Here is a 24,617-nt window from a genome sequence, read left to right as displayed (position 1 = left end):
CCTGCTTCTTCCTCAGCCTGAATTGCAACTCCCCTCCCTGTCTGCGCACGAAAAAACTCCAATCAGCTCCTGGTGTCATCAATGCCCGCCCTAAGCACCACCCCTGCTCAAAGGTTACATATGGCCCATATCCCTCATACTCCGGTGGAGGAGACAGCGCAGCTGCCATGGGTTGTGTGCTCCTTTCCACATCCCCATCTCATCTCAATAAACCTGTTCTTTTTGCTTCTCTATTGTGCCAGAAAACTCTTAACACAAATGGTTATCAGAAGTGAGTAAACCATTGCTGTTTTAAAAATACTTCGTTTATTTTGTATGTAACTAACTGACTGTATCTGGGGTCAGCCCTTTCAGATAGATAGTCCGTGGTAGTTTCCAAGATGGAAGAGGAAGTAGGTGGTCTTAAGGCTCATTGATTTCCTTCTAGTAAAACAAATAACAAGAGAACAGCCTGTGGCAGTGTTGTGAGATAAGTGTTGGGAGAAACAAGCATAATTGTACTGACCTTTTAGTACAGGAAACAGTCTGATTGTTTTCCTAATACTTGGCCAGATCAGTTGACTTCAGACTTCCAGGGGACCACTGAACAACTTGATTGCATAGTAAAAGACATTCATGAGAGAAAACCTGATCGGGTAGAGAGATGGCTCTCTCTCCTCTAATGTTCTTAGGTATCTCTCTCTTTCATAGCTTGCTAGGATTAAGGTTGAGAAAATCATAAATGCTACAGTGGAGTAAGGAAAGACTTAAACTTTCAACCAAGTGGAACCACGATGCCAAAGGACTTAGGTAGCTTTAACAGAGAACAGAACAGGAATTAAGGAAACCCTAACACATTGTGAGAAATAAAAATTATCTCCACTTCAGCTCAGAAGTGGAATTCTGAGCCTTTAAAAATGATAGAAGGAATGAACACAAGTTTATTCTGAAAACAAAAGTATGTGAGTGTTAAGGAAATAAAGGAATTAATTTAAAGATGTTTCAAAGAGAAAATGGCAAATAAAAACATTGTCTTACCCTTATTGCATAAAAACCTTACCATTATCAGTCTCATTTCAACTCACTGTCAGCCTGTTTTTTTCTATGTTTACTCGCATTTGTTTTTGTTTTCCATAGATTCCTCTGAGATCTGTTTTAGAAGTAAAGGGACACGGATTGCCCAAAGAAATGCACATTTCCCCAGTGGAACAGACGGGAATCACAGCAAGGACAAACAGAATTTCCCCCCACCCCAAGACACACATACATACTTCCACATCTCCTGCTGGGTCTGTCTTTTGTAAGAGATTGATTATGACATGAGGGTAGGGCCAGTGTTGTAGTCAGAGGTTGCAAGGAAGACAATTACATACAGGATACAGAATTTATTATTTTATGATGGTCACCCAGAGTTAAATATAAGAAAGTGCAAGAAATCTGTCAACAACACTAAAGACCTAGAAAATCCAACCAAGGGCCTGGATCCCACAGCAATGTCCTGCATGAGTCCAGCTGAAAACCCAGAGCGCATGACAGTGCCTTCCACAAGTCCAATTGGAGGTCTAGAGCCCACGACAAGCATTCATGTCAGTCTGTTTTTACAGCTCTGTGCTGGGAAGGCCCAAAGGTCAGTGGCATTGGAAGCTAGAAAATCTATGCCCGTGAGGTGAAGGATCTGTGCTACCAGGATGAAGGAGCTGTGCCAGTAGGTTGAGGGTTCTTCACTAGGGCCAAGAAGTGACACTCAAAATAAGGACCAGGGCTGACCTGAAAAGTACCACAGCCATCCTCAGCGACAGTGAGGTCCTGAGCTGCTCTGATGATGAAAACAGTCAAGTACATGTCAGAACGGAGCGTGACAAGTTTCTCCTGGAGGTTAAACTACACACATCTTCCCCATGAGAGCCCAGATGCAATGCTTCATGTAAGGACTAGAGCTCCCCCAAAGTGAACTGCAGCCATTCTCAGTGACAAGGTCTTGAGCTTCTCTGATAATAACAGCTGAGTTCATATCAGGTAAGCAAGCATGACAAGCCCCTCCAGGGGAACCAATGGCTCCAAACAATGACACTTAGGAGGACCCATAATGCCTCACTGTACCTCTCCACGTCTCATTTTATGTTTCCCCAGGTGGGCCATCTACATGCAGTACCATGCTGATTTAATTCAGCTGGTGTTAAGTTTTTAATCCATAACAGCCAGCTTCAATCACAGAGGACCCTGCACTCAAAAGGGCCCTGCCCTTGGTTTTATATTCTGGGCCCTGTGTTTGCATTTTGCACCAGCCCACATAACACAAGAGAGCACTGTGTGGAAGGTACAGAGGCAGGCAGACTTGGGATTCTGTCTGGACCTCACATTTAGTTGCTGTTCCCTGGGAAGTTTACTTACCCCCTGGGCCTTAGACTTCCATCTGCAATAAAGTCAATCCCGTCCGTCTTCTAGGGTTATTATGAGGACTGGGCAGTGCTGTGAGCAAAGGTAGGGAAAGTGCTTATTATTGTATTCCTGGCTTTACTACAATTATTCATAAAACCAGAGCCTGTATATTGAACCCCAATTGTTAGTGCTGGTCATAAAAATTAGTACCCTTAGAAAAACAGATCTCTATTTTATATTTTACAGCAATCTGTGGGCTTACACGATCACTGCTGTCACTTTGGCAGGGATCTTCATGGCTTCTAATTCAGCTGCAGCCACAGCAGAGACAGAAACTTAACAGTTCTCCTCGGCATTTGCTATTTCTTACAACACAATTATGTTTATGTTATTTCATTCCAGAAATGTAGTAGTCAGTGACTTTCCCTGATTCTTCAAGGATTTAGGAAGGTTTAAAGACATCTTATTTAATGTACATTGCGATTTGTTAACACAGAACTCAAGGGCATTATCATTTATGACTCAAGGAATCTTATCAAATATTTTCCCTGTGAGGCTTATCAGACGTCTACTTGAGAACATTAGGCAAACTGTACTCGAAGGCCATTTTAAACAGCAAAATCACCACTAAAACACGAACAGCATGGCACTAGATGATATACTCTAAAAAGGACACTGGTTTTCAATACGTGAGTGGAAACAAAAAGGCAGAGTGGTGCCTTGTTAGATTACTATGGGAAACATGCATATCGAACCATTCCTGTGCTTATCTGACAGTGCTCGTAATCCATAGGGAATAGAGACTCTGGGGCTACAGACATTTTAGTGAGTAAACAAATTTGCAAATATAGAATCCAAGAATAATGAGGGTCAAATTTTATGCAGAAGAGATAGTGAGTCTACTATCTAGTAGACTTAGAGAAAAAAGTGAATGCAAGAGTTGGGTAAATTATGTGCACAGAGTAAGACCTTAGATTGCGGATAATTTATGCCACCAGTGTTTCGCAAGATGTTTTGCAAACATTTCTGATACATTTTAACTTGATAAACAAGTGATACGTTGTTACCTGAGTATGTAACAACCTCACATGATTACAACTAAATTGGTGCTGCTTCTTTGTCTCACTGCAGGACTGCGGATGAGCCATTCCTAATGGCAAGAAGTTATGGAGGAGATCTCATCTGCAGAGGATGAGGAGAAAAAGAGAGAAATCCCTCACTCCAAATGCGACTAGGGAGATGCATCAAATTTGGGAAATAGTAGAAAAGCACTACCGGAATAAGGCTATAGCAGTGCAAGCAATGAATCTGTTTAACAACAATGCAATGTCACATTTCCACGAAATCCTCAAAAGGAGTCAAGGGCAAATGTCACCGGATGGGTTTCCTGTTAAAGCACAAAAAGAAAACATCTCACTTTGCGAAGAGTACTGCTTCCGTTAGTGACAGTGAAAGTTGTCCTATACAATAACCCTTCTCTCTCATCTCCCTCATGCCAGCCATAAAGGTTTTCAAAGGTAAGTGCAAGTTAATTTGTCTTGCTTTATAGTTTTTATTTTCTCTATTATTTTGTATTGTATTACAATATTGTAATTTTTATATGAATATTTTTAAGTTGTGAAACAAATCATTTCTTATGGGAAAATTCGCTTTGATATATTGTTGCTTTGATTATAACCATGTTTCTGGAACAAATGTTTGCAAAATCAAGATTTTACTGTAAATATGACCTCAGTCTGTATCTTTAATATCATTTCCAAGTAGGATACAACAGAGCATATGGAAGGGGAGAATTGAATCTCAAACTCCAGGTCTTTGTCTTACTAGCTGACTAACTTTAGGTAGATGTCCAAATCAATTTCTTGTGCCTATTTCTGTTTCCTCTTCTGTAACTTGAGACCAACAACATGCATCTTACTATAACATACATTGATGAGTGTGGTTGTGAAGATGCAGTGGATTTTTCTTTAAGTTCTCAGCTACTCTTACCAAATGTTGAGGCCAGGACTGAAGAAAGTGAGGCAAAGGTCAGTTGTGCATGAGAATTTTCCTTTGCAGATGGATTGTTTTCCTAGGGAAAACATGCCAAATCTATGCTCATACTGGGTGTGGATAGTGAGTATGTTTTCATTCAGAATGCTTTACGATTCCAAGGGATCGCTGTAATTTTAGGTATTTGTTTTCTGGTTAAACTGAAACTGGTTAAACTTATTTGCCTTCTGATTCAACAGCCTAGGTAGATGGTCACTGAAAAATAGGCTTTAATGGGATCAACAGGAGTGAGAGTAGGCAGAGGAGAAATTACAGTGACCCAGCCAGCCCAGAGCCACGACTGTTCTTCCATCCTGTTGGGGTAAATATGCAGCCTTAACTTTTTATTGCTAGGGTAGAAGTATGGAAGGGGCACATAGGAACTGGCAGGACCATCCAGGGTGCATCAGATATCAGTCGTGTCCTCAGACAGGAGATGTGTGCCTGAGCTGGCAGTGATCCGCTCTGCATCTGACCCCTTCTCCTAGGAATCTGGTTTATGCGCCATTTACATGCTCTTCCGTAGAACACAGTGAATCTGTAAAACTGTTTGGCAGTTAGTACTCAAGTGATCACACCATCTAGAGGTGTTTTACAGTTTAATATGTCTCTCATAAAGGTTGGAAACTCTTTAGGTTCCCTAAAATGAATCTTCAGTGGTGGAATTTCATACATCGAGGCCAATAGATTTCTTTAAAAAGAAAATTTATAGATCGCTTTATGACACACTCAGTTTTGCAAAATACTGTACTATTACATATAGCCAAACATCTGTGTCCTATCCTTGCACTGAGGGGCATGTGAAAGCCACCACCATTTTAAAGTGAAAGACTGCATACTTGAAGTCCTTTTAATTTCCACATTCAGCTGATACACCTGGATATTGCTTTATTTTTGTAGAACAGTTATGACATCTAGTGGTTAACCCAAGTAATTCCAAGAACTGCTTTGATATGCTATTTTTCTCAACTACTTATATTTAAGTATGAGAATTTGCTATTGAAATATCACCTTTAAAATATCCTTACACATATCTCTTTACATAATTAATAATATACAATAAAGATTAAGACTTAGGGGCTGGGGATTTAGCTCAGCGGCATAAGTGCCTTCCTTGCAAGGGTGCGGTCGTGAGTTCGATCCCTGGTACCAAAAAAACGAAAACAACAACAACAAAAAAAAGACTAACACTTAGAATTTTTAAGTGAAAGGTTATGTACATTTAAAATGCTGTCATTGTCAATTTGTCCTTTACAGGAGGTTTGTCTACTTTCTCTTTTACTATAGTAGCTTGTTTTTAACTTTTGACATTTTGATTTTTCATGTAATGTATATAAAGGTTTTATTTTAAAATTTAAATTTCATAACATTTAAAATGCTATCTTCCCTCCTGGGGTATAAAGAATTGAAAATCAGATATGCTTATATATCATGTATTTTATGCAAAGTTTTGGGGTTTTTTTGTTTTGTATTTTACATTTAATCCTTTCATTTACCAAGTATTTCAGTCACATAGGAAATGTAGAGATTTAAATTTGTTTTTCCCTAACAATGTAAAGGAGATTGGTAAATTTAAATATATAGCTATTAAAATAGTTGAGGTAGACATCTATATATACTGATGAGAAAATATGTCAAAAATTTACACCAATAGAGAAGAACAATTTTGATAATATAATTCTATTTATGTAGAAAACTATTTCCATGCAAAGGCACAGAAAATGTCTGAAAGGACACACACACACACATACACTCTGGTCACATATATGTTAATAGGAGATTTTTCTAAGGACTACATATTGATTCTTGACAATGAAAAGCAGATTTTAATGCTTATTTTTATATAGTCTTTTAGTGTTTGATTGTATTAACCTGAGCATACATTACTTATATTTGAAAATTATTTTGTAAAGAATGTTTAGTAACATGGGATGATGCTATGGTTTACATCTGAAACGTCCCCTAAAGGCACAAAGTACACAAAGTTAACCAAAAATCTGAATTTTATATATTAATGTATAGACATTAAGATAGTAGTTATATTTAACATTTTTATACTTTTAAAAAAAATTTTTGGTACCAGGGATTGAACTCATGACCAAGGCAGGTACTTATGCCGCTGAGCTAAATCCCCGGCCATATTTAACATTTTTAAATGCAAATTTTTGTCTTTAAATAAAATTCTAAGTTTATTATTTACATAAATATAATCTACCATTGCAAAACTTGTTTTGTATACTCAACATTGTTTTGGTATTTACGTTGCTATTTAAGGCTTAGTTCCTGCTGTGCTAGGGCTGTGGAACCCTTGAAGGGGCGGCTGATGGCAGGCCTCATGAGCAGATCGGGGATCTCAGCTCCCTTTTCTCTCCTTCACTCCCGTATGCAGCAAGAGCTTCCATAAGCACATGCTTTTGTCTCAAAACAACAGGCAAGCTAGGGACTAAAAGCTCCAAAACTATGAGCTGAAAAACTCTTCCTCTTTTTTAGTTCACTGTTTTTCCCAAAAAATATTACTTTGGTTCACAAGAAAGTGTTTGATTTTCATGAATTTTTACCTGGAAATTAGTGAAAACTGTGTACACAGGATGCTATAACATTTCCACAGAAGTAAACAGCCTTACATTTTTATTACTTCATTTACTTCATTTACTCATTTTTATTACTTCATTTACTTCATTTACTCATTTAACCTGTGCAAAAGAGAAGCAGTGAATACTCATGTTTCATAAATGAAAAAACTGGGGACAATAGGGTGTAACTTATGCAAGGTCACCAGGTAGTTGACAAAACTAGCATCTAAATTCACCTCCTTTTCCCACAGTGCAGAATCACTGTAACCATCTCTGTTGTTATAAATGCTTAAAGGATGAATTTCTCTATAAGGGAAAATGTAAAAGGCTGTTTGTCTAAACATTATCACTTCCAGACTTGTAGGTTACAAGTTGCTTCATGCATTACTTTATCTTCTGGCTAAATTGTTGATGAAATTCGCTAAAACAATAAAACCATGTGTACATTCAGACCTTCATTCTCAGATTTTCCAACTGGAATAAGAGTCCACTAATGAGAATTTCTCTCCCACTCCTGATAATTGCACTAGTACTTTAGACACTTTATTGTGAAATAAATAAAACTATAGAGGATAATAAAGATAATGATGTTGGCTATCCAGCTATCATGCAGCTACATATTTTGTCATATATTTGCTTTACAATTTTTAAACAATAAAGTTCCTGCACGTGTTTGTCCAATCCCATTCTTTTCTTGTACAACTCAATCTGAATTTTATATATTAATTTATACATAGTAATACAGTACTGTTGCATTTAACATTTTAATTTTATTTTTTAAATTTATTTTTTGCACTTAACATTTTTAAATGAAGATTTTTTATATTTAAATAAAATGAGCTAACTTTATCTTTATATATATCTACCATTCCACATTCATGTTTGGGTGTTTATCTTGCTATTTAGATCTAGCAATTGTACACCTGCAGCTTTTGTGATATTATGAGTGAGGTCTTTGTTTCAAGTACAATTTCTAATTGGTTAGATTCCTACTGCTACTTTCTAGAATAAGACGCTCACAGGATATCTGATTTCTAAACTAAATCACTTCTAGTATCAACAAACACATGTTCACGCATCACAGATACTCTCTTAGTCCTTATCCGGAGTGTTTTCCAAGAGGTACAGGTGAAGCTATGTTCTTTTCTTACTCTGTCACCCAGAGAGCTTATTTCCCAGGGATTTCTTAATGTGTTTTCAAATGGAGAACTATAAACCCAAGCAAAAACTGCAACTCTCCAGAAAGACTCTTGGACTGGATATCAAGAGATTTGGGATCTCATGTTGGTTTGACCTTGATGGCAGTCACGTAGACTTGTGGATCTCCTCATGTGTAGGAAAACTGGAGATGGAGAATTGTAAGGATTTCTAAACTAAGAACCTTTCCACTAGGTGAATTGTAGCAGAGATACCTGTGGAATTATAGTGTGCGACAGGCAAGTTTTTCTAGCTGATGCCTTTCTGGGGATCCTTTACATCATCAGATGCTTGTTTATGTGTTAGTTCTCTCTCTCTCTCTCTCTCTCTCTCTCTCTCTCTCTCTCTCTCTCTCTCTCTCTCTTTTTTAAACCGGTATCAGGGATTGAACTCATGACCATGTACTTGCAAGGCAGGCATTTATGCCGCTGAGCTAAATCCCAGCCCTATTTGATAGTTCTCTTGTCTAATGTTTAAATTCTTAAGTGGTAAATAAGCAGTTTTATACATTCATGGTTGAAACTTTCTTATGAAACCATATCCAATAAAAGCATTCAAAAGACAGCATATCCAAACTCATAAAATGCTATTCTTCAGATTTGTACATTTCATTATATGTAAATTTTACGTGAAAATACAGGGGGCATAGCTCAGCAGCACAAGTGCCTGCCTGGCAAGCACAGGGTTATGAGTTCAATCCCTGGGATTAAAAAAAAAAAAAAAAGAAAAGAAAAGAAAAAAGAAAACACTATAGAGACAAATAAACATAAAGAATATCTGTGACTTCATATAACTGAGATTTTAGGAGAAATAAAATTTGGATTTAAGCTTCTAATCAGATTTCTGCATAGAGTAAAACAAAGGTCTTCTTTTTTGTTAATAATTCAAGCAAGATAAGAGCTGTGAGTTCAACATGATCTGCTCCTATTGAGATAAGTAGAGTCACGTAATGAAAATGAAGGTTAAAGGTGCATGATATTTGTGACATTTATTCTGACCACCTGTCAGTGCTAGAGAAAAAGATCAGTACTTTTAATAACACCAGAGTCTCCTGGGTGAGCACTGTCTGGTTTCTATGAGAACTGGAAACCCGAGCTTAGACCGTATTCATTCTTTCTCACTGTTTTGAACTGACATTATAAAAAGACATTTTCCAAAACTACTCAATAGAAAAATTACCAAACAAATAGGTGTTGATTAGGGTTCTTTGTATGCAAACAAAAGCAACTAATTTATGCAAAATAAAAAATCACTGGAAATATTCTTGGTAACTCAGGGAATCAAAGGAAATGTTGAGCAATTATACCACAAGCAGGAAAGCTCTGGCATGTCAGCTCTAACTATTTTTCACTCTGCTCAAGATCCAGAATCTTGGAAAACAGACTGATTTGCCTGACTCATGCCATGTGGCCCCTCCTTGATTTGTGTGTTGTTGGCTAACAGAGGAAAACAGGGAGGAAACTTTCATCATCATGTACTTCCAGGATTGCGCATGACAGTGAAGGGAAGATTTCCAAGAGAAATCAGAACTCTCTTACTGAAGAGGAGGGAATATCTGCATAAATGAGTCAGGAGGGCACAGGAGACATTCATTTACCCCTCCTGTCATGATTCCTCGTGAGGCCACATATACCAGGCTCCTTGCAGAGTCTCCTAGCATAAGCACCAGAAAGGTCTGGGATTTTGAGAGGATGACTCCAAAAACAGCAACCCCAGATTTGGGAAATGGAGCTATGATCTAGTCTTCGGGAGGCACCAAGCTGCCAGTATGGACTTACATCCTCTCAAGTAGCTTTATTTGAAAACTCTTGAGCGTGCTCAGAGCACACTCATGGGCAGGCTGACCTAGAAAGATTCCAGGAGAGCGTAAACACGTCCAAGAGGACTCCCGCCCTGCCTCCCCCCATCTTGTTACAGTAGGTAGTTCCCCTTCAAGATCTCTGTTCATGTCCCACTTGCACTCAGCTTAAAAATACAACTTCAAAATGTTTCTCCCATCGTCCTCGTTTTGCTCCTCTGCTACTGCCATTGCCCTCGCCTGAGAAGCAAATACTGCAAATGTGCAGACTCTAGGGTGGACTATGGGTCCGAGTCTTGGCTCTGTTCCTCTTTGCTAGATGGATGTCCCTGTCCTCTGTCCCTATCTGAGCTACTATGAGTGCTGCCCTTTCACCACTTACAGTAAACTCCCCCTCCACTCTGCCTTCTCACCTGTGGCTTCTTACCTATCCTCTTTGTGATAATAGCCATTCTAACTGGTGCAGGGGGGCTCATTTTTGTTTTTGAAAAAGGGTCACAGGGCTGGGAATTTAGCTCAGCACTGTAAGCACCTGCTTGGCGAGTACGGTATCCTGTGTACGATTACTGTACAAAAAAAAAAAAAAAGAAAAGAAAAGAAAACAGAAGGTTACACTCTATAGTTCAGACCAGCCTAAAATTTGCTAGGTAGCTCAGGCTGCTCTTGAGCTCACTCTCCTCCCACCTTTACCTCAGTGCTGGTCATTATGGTTTTAATCTGCAGTTCTTTGAGGATTAGTAATACTATTTTTTTCACATGCCTATTGGTCATTTATATGTCTTCTTTGGAGAAATGTCTATTCAGATCTTCAACCCATTTTTATTTGGAATACTTTTTAACTATTATCTGAATTTTTAATATATTTTGGATATTAATATCTTATCAGATAAATGATTTGCAAATATTTTAACCCACTTTGTATTTTCCACATGAATGTACCTTTTGCTGTACAGTTTGATCCATTCTCATTTGTCTATTTTTGATCTGGTTGCTTGTGCTTTTGGGATCTTATTCAAAATATCATTGCCCAGAGCAGTGTCCTGGAAAGTTCTCTGCATGTTTTCTTCCTATAACTGTAGTTTTATAGTTTCAGATTTTACCTTTAAGTTTTAATCCGTATGTATATGTGATGTGAGATAAAGATGTAATTTCATTTTAATCTGTATGCCATCTCATTTTTCCAGCACCAGTAATTGAAGAAACTGTCCTTTCTCTATTGTGTGTTCTGTGCATCTTTGTGAAGAATCATTGACTGGTCCCTGGACATATTTTTAGGCTATTATATTCTTTTTTTATTCATTTTATTTCAAAGAAAAAAATACAACAAAATATCAAAACACAATAATCAGAGGACAACAATGGTATATACATTGTACATAGGCTATTATATTCAATTGGTCTATCTATCTTTTTTCTACCAATACTAATGCTGTTTTAATTACTGTAGTTTTATAGCATATTTGGAGGTCAAGTAGTGGCTAACTCTAGCTTTGTTCTTTTTGTTTAATATTGCTTTGGCTTTTGGGGACTTTTGTAGTTCCATACAAGTTCTAGATTTTTGTTTGCTTGTTTGTTTTTTAGTTCTGAGAATTTTGAAAGAGACTTAATTGAATCTTTTTGGTAGTAGGGGTATTTTAACAGTATTCTTCTAATTTAAAAACATAGGATATCTTTCTATTTATTTGTGTCGTTTCAATTTCTTTCTTCAATATCTATAGTTTTCAGCACATGTCTTTTTATATGGTGCTGGGGATGAACCAGAGCCTTGTATATATCAGGTAAGTGCTCTACCTGTGAGCCACACCCTGGCCTTGTAACTTGATTCTTAAGTCCTTTCTTTTCCTTTCTCTGTCTCCTTCTCTGTCTCTTTCTCTCTTTCTTCCTTCCTTTGTTCCTTCATTCGTTCTTTCCTTCCTTGTGCACCTATTGTGAATGGGATTGTTTTCTCCATTTATTTTTTTCAGCTTGTTCATTGTTGGTGTGTGAAATGCTAATGATTTTTATGTGTTGGTTTGTAGCCTATCACTTCGCTGAATTTGATTATTGGTTTTAACAGTTTTTTGGTGAGTTTTTTAGGTTTTTATATGTAAGATAGTGGTTTGGGAAAATAGTGATAATTTGACTTTCTTTTTCCAGTTTGGTTGCTCTTTAATTTTTTTCCTCTTACCTGATAGCTCTGACTATAACATTCAGTACTAGGTTGAATAAAAATATCTTTGCTTCTTGTAGATCTCAGAAGATTTTCAGCTTTACTCAGTGAATATGATATTAGTTGTGAGCTCATGATATTGAAATTGTTTCTAAGCTTAGTTTTCTCACGGTTTTTATCATTAAGGGATACAATTTTATCAGATACTTTTTCAACACTGTTGAGATAATCATATGCCTTTTGTCCTTCATTCTAGTAATAGGATATATTACATTTACTGATTTGCATGTGTTGAAACTCTCTGGTAAATGGACCTTTTTCACATTTTATTTTTTATTTTTCTAATTTTTAAATTGGTACATTTTAGATACACATAATGATAATATTGATTATAGGGAATCTGGGCCTGTACATGATGTATCTTTCTTCTCTTTCCCCATTCCTCTCCCCTCCCTCGGACCTCTCTTCCCCTCCTATTTACAGAAACATTGCTTCCATTTATTTCTTTCTGCTCTCTTTTTTCTTGTCTCTTCTTTCCTCTCCACCTCCCCTTCCCTTGAACACCTTCTCATTTGAACATTTTCTTCCCATTTTCCAATATCTATTATATATATTATTTACATTTTCAGTCTTTGAACTGTTTTCAAGATTTAGCTTACAAATTGTGCTACTGTAAATATGGGTGTGCATATATTGCTATGGTGCTGTGCTTTTAATTCTTTTGGGATGATACCAAGCAGGGGAATGCCTGGGTCAAATGGAACCACTAGTTTTAGTATTATGAGGAATCTCTGCACTGATTTCCATAGTGGTTACAACAGTTTACATTCTCACTAATGGTGGAGAAGGATTCCTTTTTCTCCACTGGTTCAGCAGCATTTGCTGTTGGTTGATTTCTTGATAATAGCCATTCCAGGACTGAGTTTGGGTGTATTGCTTCCCTGTCCATTTCAATAAAGAGTTTGAGAAGTAACAACATTAGATCTCCTCTAAATTTCTTTCTTTTTTTCTTTCTTTTTTTTTTTTTTTTTTTTTTTTTTTTTGTCTTTTTTGTTTTTATCGGTACCAGGGATCGAACTCATGACTGCCTGCTTGCAAGGCAAGCACTTATGCCGCTGAGCTAAATCCCTAACCCCACCTCTAAATTTCTAATAAAGTTCAGCAATGAATCTGTCAGACCCTGGGCTTTTCATTGTTACTAGGTTTTTAATTACATCTTCAATTTCATTGATATTTAAAATTTTTATATCTTCTTGCTTCAGGATTGGTAATTTATAGGTATCTAAGAATCTGTTCATTTCTCTTGTTTTTCAACTTATCAGAATACAGGCTCTTGAAGTAGGTATTGATAACCTGACTTTCTGCAGGATATGTTGTGATTTCACTCTTTTAATTCATAATTCTTTGGATTTGAGTCTTTACTTTTTTGATAAGGTTAGCTAAGAGCTTGTCAATTTCATTTATTCTTCCAAAGAACCAACTCCAATTCATTGATTCTTCATATTGTTTCTGCTTTGATCTTTGTAATATCCTCCCTCATACAAGCTTTAGGCTCCTCTTTTTCTAGAAGCTTGAGGTTCATCATTAATTTGTTCATTTGAGATCACTCTTTTTCTGATATGGGAATTCACTGCTATAAATGTTTTCCATAGGACTGCTTTCATTGCATCACATAAGTTCCTGTATGTTATATTGGTATTGTCATTTAATTATAGAAACTATCTAATGTCTTCTTTAATTTCATCTGTGACCTATTGGTTGTTCAGGAGAGAGTAATTTAATTTATTTTACTTTATTTTTTTTATTTAAGGAGAAAAAGGAAAAAAAAAACAAAAAGGGTACAAGTTATACAGAATTTCAGAAAATATAACAATAGGAAATCACTAGTTAATAGATTACATATTGTTATCCTAGAAATAGTTGTTCAAGTTACAAAATTAAAGCATATAAAGTGAACTTTCAAACAATGAGACTGCAAACAGTTTTGTTCAATGATCCAACAAAACTCAGTAATATGGTTATCTATCTTATACACTTAAATATATATGCAGTTATATCCTTTAGAACGCTTTCTTTTACTTTCTTTTGTACAATGACAATTACACATTTTGGGTTTTATTACTCCCACAGTTCTTATTACTTTTTTTGAAGAGAGTAAAACCAAATGTGATAGAACAGAGTCAGTCAAATCAAAAGATGGACATAATAGATAATGTAAAAACAAAATACTAGGTGATCAACAATGGTTACCATACTGCCTCTTGCTATCTTAAAAAGAATTGCCTATATCATCAGTTATAATAAAACTGAACAACACAGTAAAGAATAAAACCAAAACATTGGAGACATTACAGGACTTTAAAAGAAGATAATAGTCAACTGGAATGGGCGTCATAATGAATCTTATTATCTTTACAGTTGTTGCCTATACTTTTGAACTTGGTAATATCAAACAAAGCAGAATAGAGAAAATCAGTCAAAGCAAGATGGTTAGGGCTATACAGGGTTTCAAATCAAGTTAATAGCAAATCATAGTGGGTTACTATAATGTATCCTGCCATTTTTTTATTTTTCCCTTAATTAAAAAGATAAAAATTAAAAAATTTTAAAAAAGGAGACTGAGATAAAAGAGGGCATAACAACAAAACAGCACAGGTCAAAGCATAACCATTTAAGCAAAATAGTGTTTCACCACAAGATATCCTGACATAAAAGTAGTTACCATAGTGTCTCTTTTCTTGAAATCTTTGAGTATAACTTCGTATACTGTAGCACCAAACATATCAAGACAATGTAAAACCATTCAAAAGAATGACAGTATTGCAGGGTATTTAGAACCAACTATCAGAAAATGAACAGTGGTTTCTGTATTATCTCCTTGTCTACAAACTTTTTGCTTATATTATCACATATAATAAAATACAGTAAGATACAACCTGTTAAGACTAATGGAGACAGAAAAATACAAGCTTGATGCAACTTCAAAGCAAGATGATACTAAATCAGCACTAGCTATTATGATGTCTTGTTTTTTCCAAAATAGCTGTTCCTACCATCCAATCTTCTCTGCCTCATTTCTGTTGAGCTCTTTTTCTGTTGTTTGTTGTCAGTTTGTCTTCTTTATTTCACTTTCTGCTCCATTCATTGTGGCCTCTCTGCCACTGTTTCTGACATCTTGGAGTTTTCCTTTTTTAGAATGTCCTGCAGTATTCTCTGTAGAGTTGAATTGGTGGTTGCAAATTCCCCTAGTTCCTCTTTATCCTGGAAGCACGTTATTTTTCCATCAATTTCTAGGGACAGTTGTGCAGGCTATATCAACCTTGACTGACGGTTGTTATCTTTCAAAGCTTGAATTATTTCCCCCCATGGTCTTCATGATTTGATGATTTGTGGTGAGAAGTCTGCTGTAATTCTGAGCGGTGTTCCCTTGTAAGTGATCTGTTTTTTGTCTCTGACAGCTTTTAGTATTCTGTTCTTATATTGGATTTCTGGAATTTTGATTATTATATGCCTGGGTGTAGCTCTGTTTGGGTTGTAGGTGGCTGGGGTCCTGTATGCCTCATACATCTGAGTATCTTTATCTTTTGCTAAATTAGGGAAATTCTCTTGGATTATTTCTGTGAATAGCTTTTATAGTCCATTTGTTTGTGTCCCTACTTCTTCTTTTATGTTCTTAATTCTTAAGTTATAGATCCTCTTATCATCTTCTAGCCTTTGTATTATTGCTGTTTTGTTATTTTTAAGAAGTTTTTCATTTCATGCTCCCATATTACAAATCTGCCCTCCAGTTCAGATAATCTATCCTTAGTTTCTTTCAAGCTGTTATGCCAGCTTTCACTAGAGTTTTTAGTTTCCTGGTAATCTCTTTGAACTTGCTTCGCATATTCTATGTTTTCTCTATTTTCTCCATCAAACAATTCTCCCCTTTTTTTCTGTTCTTCCATTCCACCATCTGTTTTTTCTTGGGCGGTGCCTAGCATTTCTCTAACTATTCTACTTATATCTTGCTTTATTTCATTAAATACTTCATTTTTAAACTGGTCTATGAGGCTCTGGAGATATCACTTTATGCCTATTGGTGCCATGTCTGATGTTGCATGTTTTCTGCTTCCTTTGCGTTTCCCTTTCCTGTGTTCTCAGGATTGGGGACTGAGGACCCTTTCTTGTTGCTTCCTCTTCCCATACTTTTTGTTCCTTCCATACAAGCGAATGTGGGAGGCCCAATTTTTTTCTCTTTTTCAGTTACAGTTTGTTTGAGTTGCACCGGCTAGATGTTCCCGCCCACTGCAGTGTACTAGGGAGACACAGACCTGGGCAGCCTCTGCTTGGCCCTCCCCTCCAGGTCAGCCTACTGAAGGCTTCACTGCTAGGGTGCACTCCAGGCACTGGGACCTGGTTTGGCTCCAGGCACTGGGACTTGGTTTGGGCAAGCCTACTGGGTCTTAATCAGCGGCATCACACAGGCCAGGCACTCCCCACCAATCCCGCTTGAGAGGGAAATATACGACTAATGTCACTGCAGCGCCCTGTTCTGGCAAGTCTTCCTGGTCCCAGTATGTCCTTTGCTGGAGCCTCCTACTCTATGAAAGGGTCCCTGTTCCACTCACTCACCGCAAGTCGATGTAGGGCTCCCTGCTAGTCCTGCTCTCAACTCTGTTTGCAGATTCCTGCTCTCAGAGCTTTCACGCATCTCTGTCCCTGCCCTCCAAATTTGGACCCAACAGCGGCAGCAGGAAATTCTAATCGTGGCTTCCAGTGGCACGGTTCCAGCTTCTGCACTGAGATTTTATCTGTTCCTGTTATAGTACCAGGATTGGATTTCTAGTTGGTTTCTCTTAGCTTAGTTCATTCCTGGATCGGCAGGGTGTATCTCCCCTTTCTTAGGACTCCTCGTACTGCACCATTCCTTGATTTTACACAGGGTATCTCAGAGGGCCTCCATAGCTACTATCTATCCACCACGTTCTTTCAGAAGTCGGCAAGCTTACTTTTGGCCTACCAGGAAGAACAACTGATTAGAACAATTGTGTCATCTTGGCTAAAGTAGTACAAACAGCAATAGCTGTAGCATCAAACACAGTCTGGAAAATGACAGACTGTGGTACCTATTAACTTGCTACCTTTGACCATATGAACTAGATTTTGTGTTATAAAAGAAAACATAAAACAAACCAGAAAATTTTATACCTTAAATATGCCCTCAATATAGTATTTTTACTCTCAATGGAGAAAACTTAAAAGGTCCTTGGGGAAAAAAGTAGAGGAAGAGAAGAAGTGGACAGATTAGAAGTGAGGCTGGAGGACAAAGGAAGATTACACAAACTTTGGCAACTGGAGAATAAGGCAGGTGAGAAAGAGAGAAGGAAGAAATATCAAGAACAGAACAGTATTAAGAAAAAAATTAGTAACGATGTTTACACTTATAGAAAAACAAGAACTAACAATCAAAACAAAACAAATACAAAACCAAGAAAATACAAAAAGCAAGAAAAAGTCCACTTCAGGGCTTGTCTCTGATGTCACTGAGAGACACAATGGGTAGACATAGCACAGGCCCATGTTGATTAACCCAAGCAAGTCATCTGTAGATTTATGGTGAGTTAGTGGATAATCCCAGAAAGCCTCCCTTTTAGTTATACTGATGTTCAGGCTGACTTCTGGTTGTGAGGCTGAAACTTGAATTGTTCAGCCTGAAACAATCCATATGCCTCCTACTATCTTGAATTCAGTTCCGTGACCTTTTGTTTACTTGAACTCAGTTCTGCCTCACCCTGACACTGGGAGAAGATAGATGCAACCATACGGTAGCTATTCTGAGTTCTGAGCTTGGTTGGCCTTTCTCCATGATGGCTACTGGCCAATTGCCCTCTCTTGTGTGACATCTGAACCTGAATAAATCACCAGCTTCTGTAGTACACTGCAACTGCTGCTTTGTTCCACTGATGTGTTTCTCTGTGGAGGCCTCTGGCTGGCCAGTAGTCTCTGTGAGTTTGCAGGTTTGAGCCACTCATCCCATGCAGTGAGTCAGAGCTCAGGAGAAAGCACCACTTGACATCCCGTTCTTCTGCACTGAGGTCTGTCTCTTGCCTCCCTCCCTGAGTTTCAATTCTCACTGGGTCCTGGGGACCCGCTTTCCTCCTTCTTCTCTTCCTCACATTGCTACATGCCAGCATCTGGATACCAAATCTTGGAGAGTCTTTTTCTTGCCATTCACCACCTTGGTATCTTCCTGGAAGTCTTCGAATGGGTCTTTTAGCATTTTGTTGAATTCAATTTGCTAGTATTTTGTTGAGGATATTTGGATCTTTCTTTATTAGAGATAATGGCCTGCAATTTTCTTCTCTCATAGTGTCCTTGTCTAATTTTGCTTTTAGGGTAATAACCTCAGGGAATGAATTTGGAAGGATTCTCTAGAATTTCTTTCTTTCTTTCTTTCTTTCTTTCTTTCTTTCTTTCTTTCTTTTTGGAAGAGTCTGGGGAGAATTTGTATTAGTTCTTCTTTAAATATTTGTTATCATTCAGAATGGAGCCTTCTGGTCCTGGGTTTTGCTTTGACAATTTTTTTTTCCAGTGCTGAGATTAAACCCAGAGCCTTGCACATGTTATAATTACTGAATCAGTCTCCTTATTCATGATTTGTCTGTTTTAGATTTTGTGTTTCGCTATGATTTAATTTTTGTAGGTCTGTGTTTCCAGAAATTTACATATTTTTAAAAAAGTTTTCCAACTTGTGGGAGTATAATTATTTTTAATAATATCATGATCTTTTTATTTATGTGGTCTCAGTTTTAATTATAAATTTCATATATTTATCTTCTCTCTGATTTTGTTAATCTAGCTAGAAAGTTTGTTGATTTCGGTTATCTTTCTTCAAAACTGAAATTTTATTTACATATTTATCTTGAGACAATGTCTTGCTGTGTTGCCAAGCTGGTCTCTAAGTCCCATGCTCAAGTGATCTGCCTGCTTTGGCTCCCCCAGTAGTTGGGACTCGAGGTGTACACCACTACACCCAGCTTCCTAAATCTTACTTTGTCATTTCCATTGTTCATCTAGTCTCTATTTCATTATTTCTACTCTGATCTGTACTGTTACTTTCCTTTTACTAACTTTTTTTTTTCTATTTCCTTTGAAGTATAATATCAAATTGTTTGTTTGGAATCTTCTTTTTGAATGTAGGTATCTATTGCCTAGCATGTCCTGAACCTTGCACACCACCATTGTTGCTGGTGTTATTTTTTACAACAGGCAGAAGTTGAAGTGACGATTTCTGAAAATATTTTTGAAGCCAGATGAAAAGTTTTCTAGTAGAACTACAAACAATTCTGTGGAAAGAGGCCACTCAGCTATCCTCCTGAGGAATCTGAATTTGATTTAAGTCTGAAGAAAAGATTGAGATTTAATTTTAAAGACTCTGCCAAAGACATGACCTTCAGTTTTTTTTTCCCCCAAGAATGTCTCTTAGAGCCCACAACACAAATTCAACTCACGTGAGAATGTAAATCAAGTTAGGCTACACAATCACATATGCTACTTCTTACTGGCTTCATCTAAGTTTGATGGCAAAGTTTAGGTTGCAACAAACTTGGAGATCCCTGAGAAGGATCTTTCATTTCAAGGTCTGAAATGATTAAATGATTAAAATTGCTCTTTAATAATTAAACATGCCATCTGTGTAAGACAGAGTGTGACCTTTCATCCAGGGTCTCTCAGGCGCTTCTAGAGTTTCTGCAGTTGGCATATATGATATCAAAAACCCATTGCTATGCTTCCTTTGAAATATTAGAGGTGCAGACTTAGAGCAGCTGTTTGTGTGCTGCTAGATTTTATTGAAAAGTGGGTTTTAAAAGCCCTTCGCTTGTCATTTTGAGTTAGCATACCTTAATCACAAATCTCACCATAATGTAATTCAACTGATGCCTGAAACTCAATACAGCAGAACATTGGCTGAACAGTACACTTGGCAGCAATAACCACCTAGAATGTATGTTTTCCATGGAAATGTCCTTTTACATTATATGTGGCCTCAAGAGTGTCTAATAGATTATAAATATCCCTTTTTATATAACAAGACACGAAATCTCCATTATGCTTGCCCCTCTTTCCTTTAACCCCTACAGGGAGTATATAAGGGGATATGATCATCCATTCACTTTCAGGTTCAGAGACTAATAATACTACTAAAAAATTGATGTGACCCTGTCATTAAGCCAACTGTAGTAATTAGTCAGTGGTAAGTAGATTTGTTTGTCTTAAAGGTCCTATGAGGAAACTTCCACAATTTAGTGAACAGTTCAGTGATCAGAATGGAGGAGTATCAGTCACATAAACAAAAAGGCCTCTGTGTGTTTGGGAAATGAAGATATAAAACTTGGTTATCGTAATACTCAACCAGCAGTATACTGGAGACTTTTTATCTGCTTGTCTTCAAAAGGCTGTTTATTTAAAAGTTCATCTGTTAAGACTACATTTGAAAGGTTTCAGTGTTGATTTTAGTGCTGCTTTTCAAGATAAATTTGACTGCTCAAGTCCATTTAATGCCTTCATATGGACCTTTAAAGTCCGATGCAAAGATAAGTAAGCTAGTGTTATTTTTAAAATACACTACAAATTTTATTTTTAAAAATCAAACTGCGGGGTAAGTTCTTTTAGAATTTGTTTCTCACATAAACTTATATCCAGGGCTAAAGCGAGGTGATCTTGGTTGCTTTGTTGATACATTCATGCATTAATGCATGGATTTAAGTGGACTGAATCCTAGGCAGAATTCGCTAGGCACTGGGACTTAACATAGAATGGGTTACATGTGCCCATTTTTCCCCCCAGCACTATTTTAAGTCCTGAGACAGATCATGGGTATGCACTCATTTGTTTATTTATTTGAAAATATTTACTCATGAGTTCTTCCTATAATAGCACAAGAAATAACATGGATGAGATGTTGAAGAACATAACCTTGGATTGCTACAGGGAGCTAAGGTTGTAAGATAACTAGACCTAATACAAAGTGACTTCATTTTAGTACATGGATACGTTGTGTGTGTGTGTGTGTGTGTGTGTGTGTGTGTGTGTGTGTGCTGAGGGAGAGGCAGTTCCCTTTGTGCAGGGAGAGTGTGCTATTTATTCACCCTTCGAATCCACTTTCCATCCTTTCCTACCCGGCTGTTTGTTTACAGCTTGACGGAGCTGAGTTTCTTTGCCCTCTGCTTTAGTAAGGGTAGACAGCAGGGAAGGGAGAGGCGTTTATTCCTCTCCTCTCCCAGCCAAATGGATTTCCTGTACTTTCTCCCCACAGTTTATATTGGGCAGCTCTTCAGTTGTCTAATTCCAGCCTCTCCACCCTCACCGCATCACTGGGTTTCAGGGCTGCTAACAGCTTCCCTGTATCATTGGTCCTGTGTCACCATCCTCTATGCTAGTCACTGGTCCTCATCTCTTCCCGCCCTGGAGCTCTCTCCACTTACTGTTCCCACTTGGCTGCCGGCTGACACAGGGAGCACTACGGATGCCCAGGAAGATACTGCAGAGCTTACTTTAACTTGGTGTTTTCATCGTGTACACAGAACAAAGCTGCCATCAGGACTAAAAACATCCCATCTCTGCTGTCAATAGATGGCATTCAGAGTCGTGCACAGATATTGAGTGCGTGAAGTGTTCTTTTCTAGAGTCCATTGCCTGCTTCTACTTTAAATCTTTTACAAATTTTAACTCTATACTAGATAAATGCAAAACCAGTGAAAATAGATATATTTAGGATTTATTAAGGCAACAATAGGGCTTATTTGAAAATATGTAAAGAACAGAGAAAGATGTATGTGCACAAGGAATAAAATTTTTTTGACAGGAACAATTCTGAAAGACGGAGAGTAAATTGAACGACAAAAGTGCTGTACTTAACTACTATGGACTGAATTTTGTTGTACTTTCCCCCCATTTATACATTGAAACCCTAACCCCCAGCCTGATCGTATTAAGAAACTGCTAAGGTTTGATGAGATTATAAGGGTTGAGCGCTATTCTGAGAGGACATGTGGGCACTAGTGAAAACTAGAAGCCAGCTTGTTTAAAAAACAACAGAATGAAACGAGATGTGGGATTGAAGAGAAATCAGCCTTGACTGAGTCCAGTGGACAAAGCATACACAGTGCTGTTTGGGGCCCAAGAAGCCTCTCCCCAGCGGGACGAGGATTATTTTACCAACATTCCACATTCTACCTGGAACATTAGGGCTTCCAAGATTCTGTAAATTGTGCTGGGATTCAGGGCTCAGAAAGGCCAGCCTCAGAAGGGCCCGGCTGTGATGGTTCACAGTCCCTGAGGAAGGGCCACGTGTCTAATCAGTACCACCACGTCCACATTTGCTGGGGTTAGGAGCCATGTGCCGGCTGAGGGGATGGGGCCAGCTCTTCCTGCCGGTTTTCCTCTCCTTGTTCCTCATCCAACTGCTTATCAACTTCTCAGACAATGGGTTTTTTCACATCTTCAGTCAGAGGAACAAGCAGAGAAGAAAAAGTGAAATAGAGGATGGTAAGTGCTCCTGAGCCCAGAGGCAAGTGCTGGACAACTTTCACTCCATTTGGTCTTTTAGCTGTGCCATCCTGGCCCGCTGAAATTGCCATCTCAAAAGCTGCTGCTTGATTTTGAAGGATGACATCTTTAAAGACTCTAGATATTTTGGGGGAAGACATTGTTAAGCTGGAGTTAAATCAATTTCCTTTATCTGAACCATAAAAAGGGAGGTAAAACCAGGCGAAATTTGAGAAAAGCATGATTTTTCCTTCCTGTTTTTTGTATGACTTATAGCAAATAAATTTCATGGTGTAAGACTGGGATTTTGTTCTAATCTGACCCCACTCAATAGCCATAGATCTTTTTCTTATAAGGTCTCAGCTAATAAATTGCTCAATTCAGTTTTCTTTTGTTTTTGTTTGCTTGTGGTACTTGGGACTGAATCTGGCCTTTGCACTGAGCTATATCTGCAGCGTTTTTTGTCTTTAATTTTTAGACAGGGCCTGCCTATACTGCTAAATTGCCCAGGCCAAGCTTGAATTTGTAATCCTCTTGCCTCAGCCTCCTGGAGTGTTGAGATTATAGGTGTGTACCACCACTTCCAGCTAATTGGAGTTTTTCTTAAGCCCTAATTACTTAGTTTGGAGGATTCTTTTAATTTTTCTCTGCAGCTGAAAATTTTTGAAATGTTAAAATTCATGCTGGGTTGAATTCATAAACCTGGAAATAAGGTTTTCTTGATACCCTAAATTGGAACTGTATACATAAAATAGAATTTGAATTACTCTGAAAATATGCTATCAAGCAAAGAATACCATTTTAAGAAGACAGAATAATTATTTCTGTCACTTTTCAAAAGTATAAAGCAGTGTTAGTATGTGTAAGTGAACCAGGCTTCCTTGCTAACCCGAGGGCTGCTCTCAGGTTTGCACTGAAATTAGACTCTTCTAGGTGGAGGGGCTGGGCAAAGGCTGAATGCTAACTTGTTTCCATTTGCCCCATACATTGCTCTTTTTTTTTTTTTTTAAGCCAGTCAAATTTAGCAGTGTGTGGGGGGGGTGGTGGTGGTATACCAACTTTAGTGACACTAATGTTAATAAGTTCTGATAATCCACTGCCATCGGACCAGCCTGATCTTTTGTTTTAACCTCCTGATCACTCCCATGCATACTGTGTTCTAGGGCAAGTCTGACTCCTCCTCCTAATAAACGGTACTCTAAATACAGGCCAAGCATAGAAACATACCATTGCCTTGATTACCTAGCAAAACAAATATATGCAGAAATTTTTTCAACAAATTTTATTAAAATACTGAACAAGAGCACAAAAAAATGTAAATAAACATGAAAAACAAATGAAAAGTCATAAACAATCTTTTCTGGTCTCCAAAAACCGAAGTTTCTGGTTTCAGCTAGCTCATTCCTAGCACCGGCCAATTCTGGTCCATGTTTCTGGGAAAGCAGCTCACATTTGCCTAGGGAACGCAGTTCATCTTGCCATCTGCTTCCTGACTGCTTCCTAGTGTCAGGTAGGTTCCCTGTTAGGCTTGCACTAAACATGCCCATCTAACAGAGATGTGTCTTCTTAGATAACAAAAGGCATCCCGAGCCTTCAATGAACATTTCACCTATACCCCTGGTTGTGGTGTAAAAAAGAGCAGGTGTGGTTAGTGTAGAATTGTCCACCAAGCCCTGAGTTTAGCTAAATATTTACTCCAAGGAGGCTGAATTTGACTGACTAAACTAGAACTTTTCGGGTTTTTTCTTCCACTAGGAAAAATGGGGGATTTTGAGGAATGCTGAACTATGACATGAAACTGAATTCTCATAGTGAGGAGGTTTTCAAAACTTTGTGCCAGAATGGAGCAAAAAATTATTTTCTTAACAGTTTAAGAACTAAATAGTTAACCAGGAATATCTTGGCAGAACCATAGTGAATTCAAGTTCCTAAAGGAAGTTTTAAATTTTTATTTTCATTAGTACATGTTTGCAGCACATAATGA

The 24,617-nt window shown here is 37.8% G+C and overlaps 1 protein-coding gene across 1 annotated transcript in view; it reads left to right on the top strand.

Annotated features, from left to right (window-relative positions):
* The first annotated feature begins 3,884 nt into the window (after window positions 1-3,884).
* The window catches only part of Pttg1ip2 (PTTG1IP family member 2), a 39,530-nt gene continuing 18,797 nt past the window's right edge, over window positions 3,885-24,617 (top strand). The window contains exon 1 of the mRNA XM_063243083.1: window positions 3,885-22,633. Coding sequence (XP_063099153.1) covers window positions 22,483-22,633 — 151 coding nt within the window. The 5' untranslated portion in view covers window positions 3,885-22,482. The remainder of the gene's footprint in view (window positions 22,634-24,617) is intronic.

The sequence above is a fragment of the Cavia porcellus genome, unplaced genomic scaffold (genome assembly GCF_034190915.1).
Source record: "Cavia porcellus strain 051 isolate PalLab524CR breed Dunkin Hartley unplaced genomic scaffold, mCavPor4.1 scaffold_2, whole genome shotgun sequence".
NCBI classification, from domain to species: Eukaryota; Metazoa; Chordata; class Mammalia; order Rodentia; family Caviidae; genus Cavia; species Cavia porcellus.
Note: the sequence above shows the minus strand (reverse complement) of the source record. Positions and strands in the feature narration are given on the sequence as shown.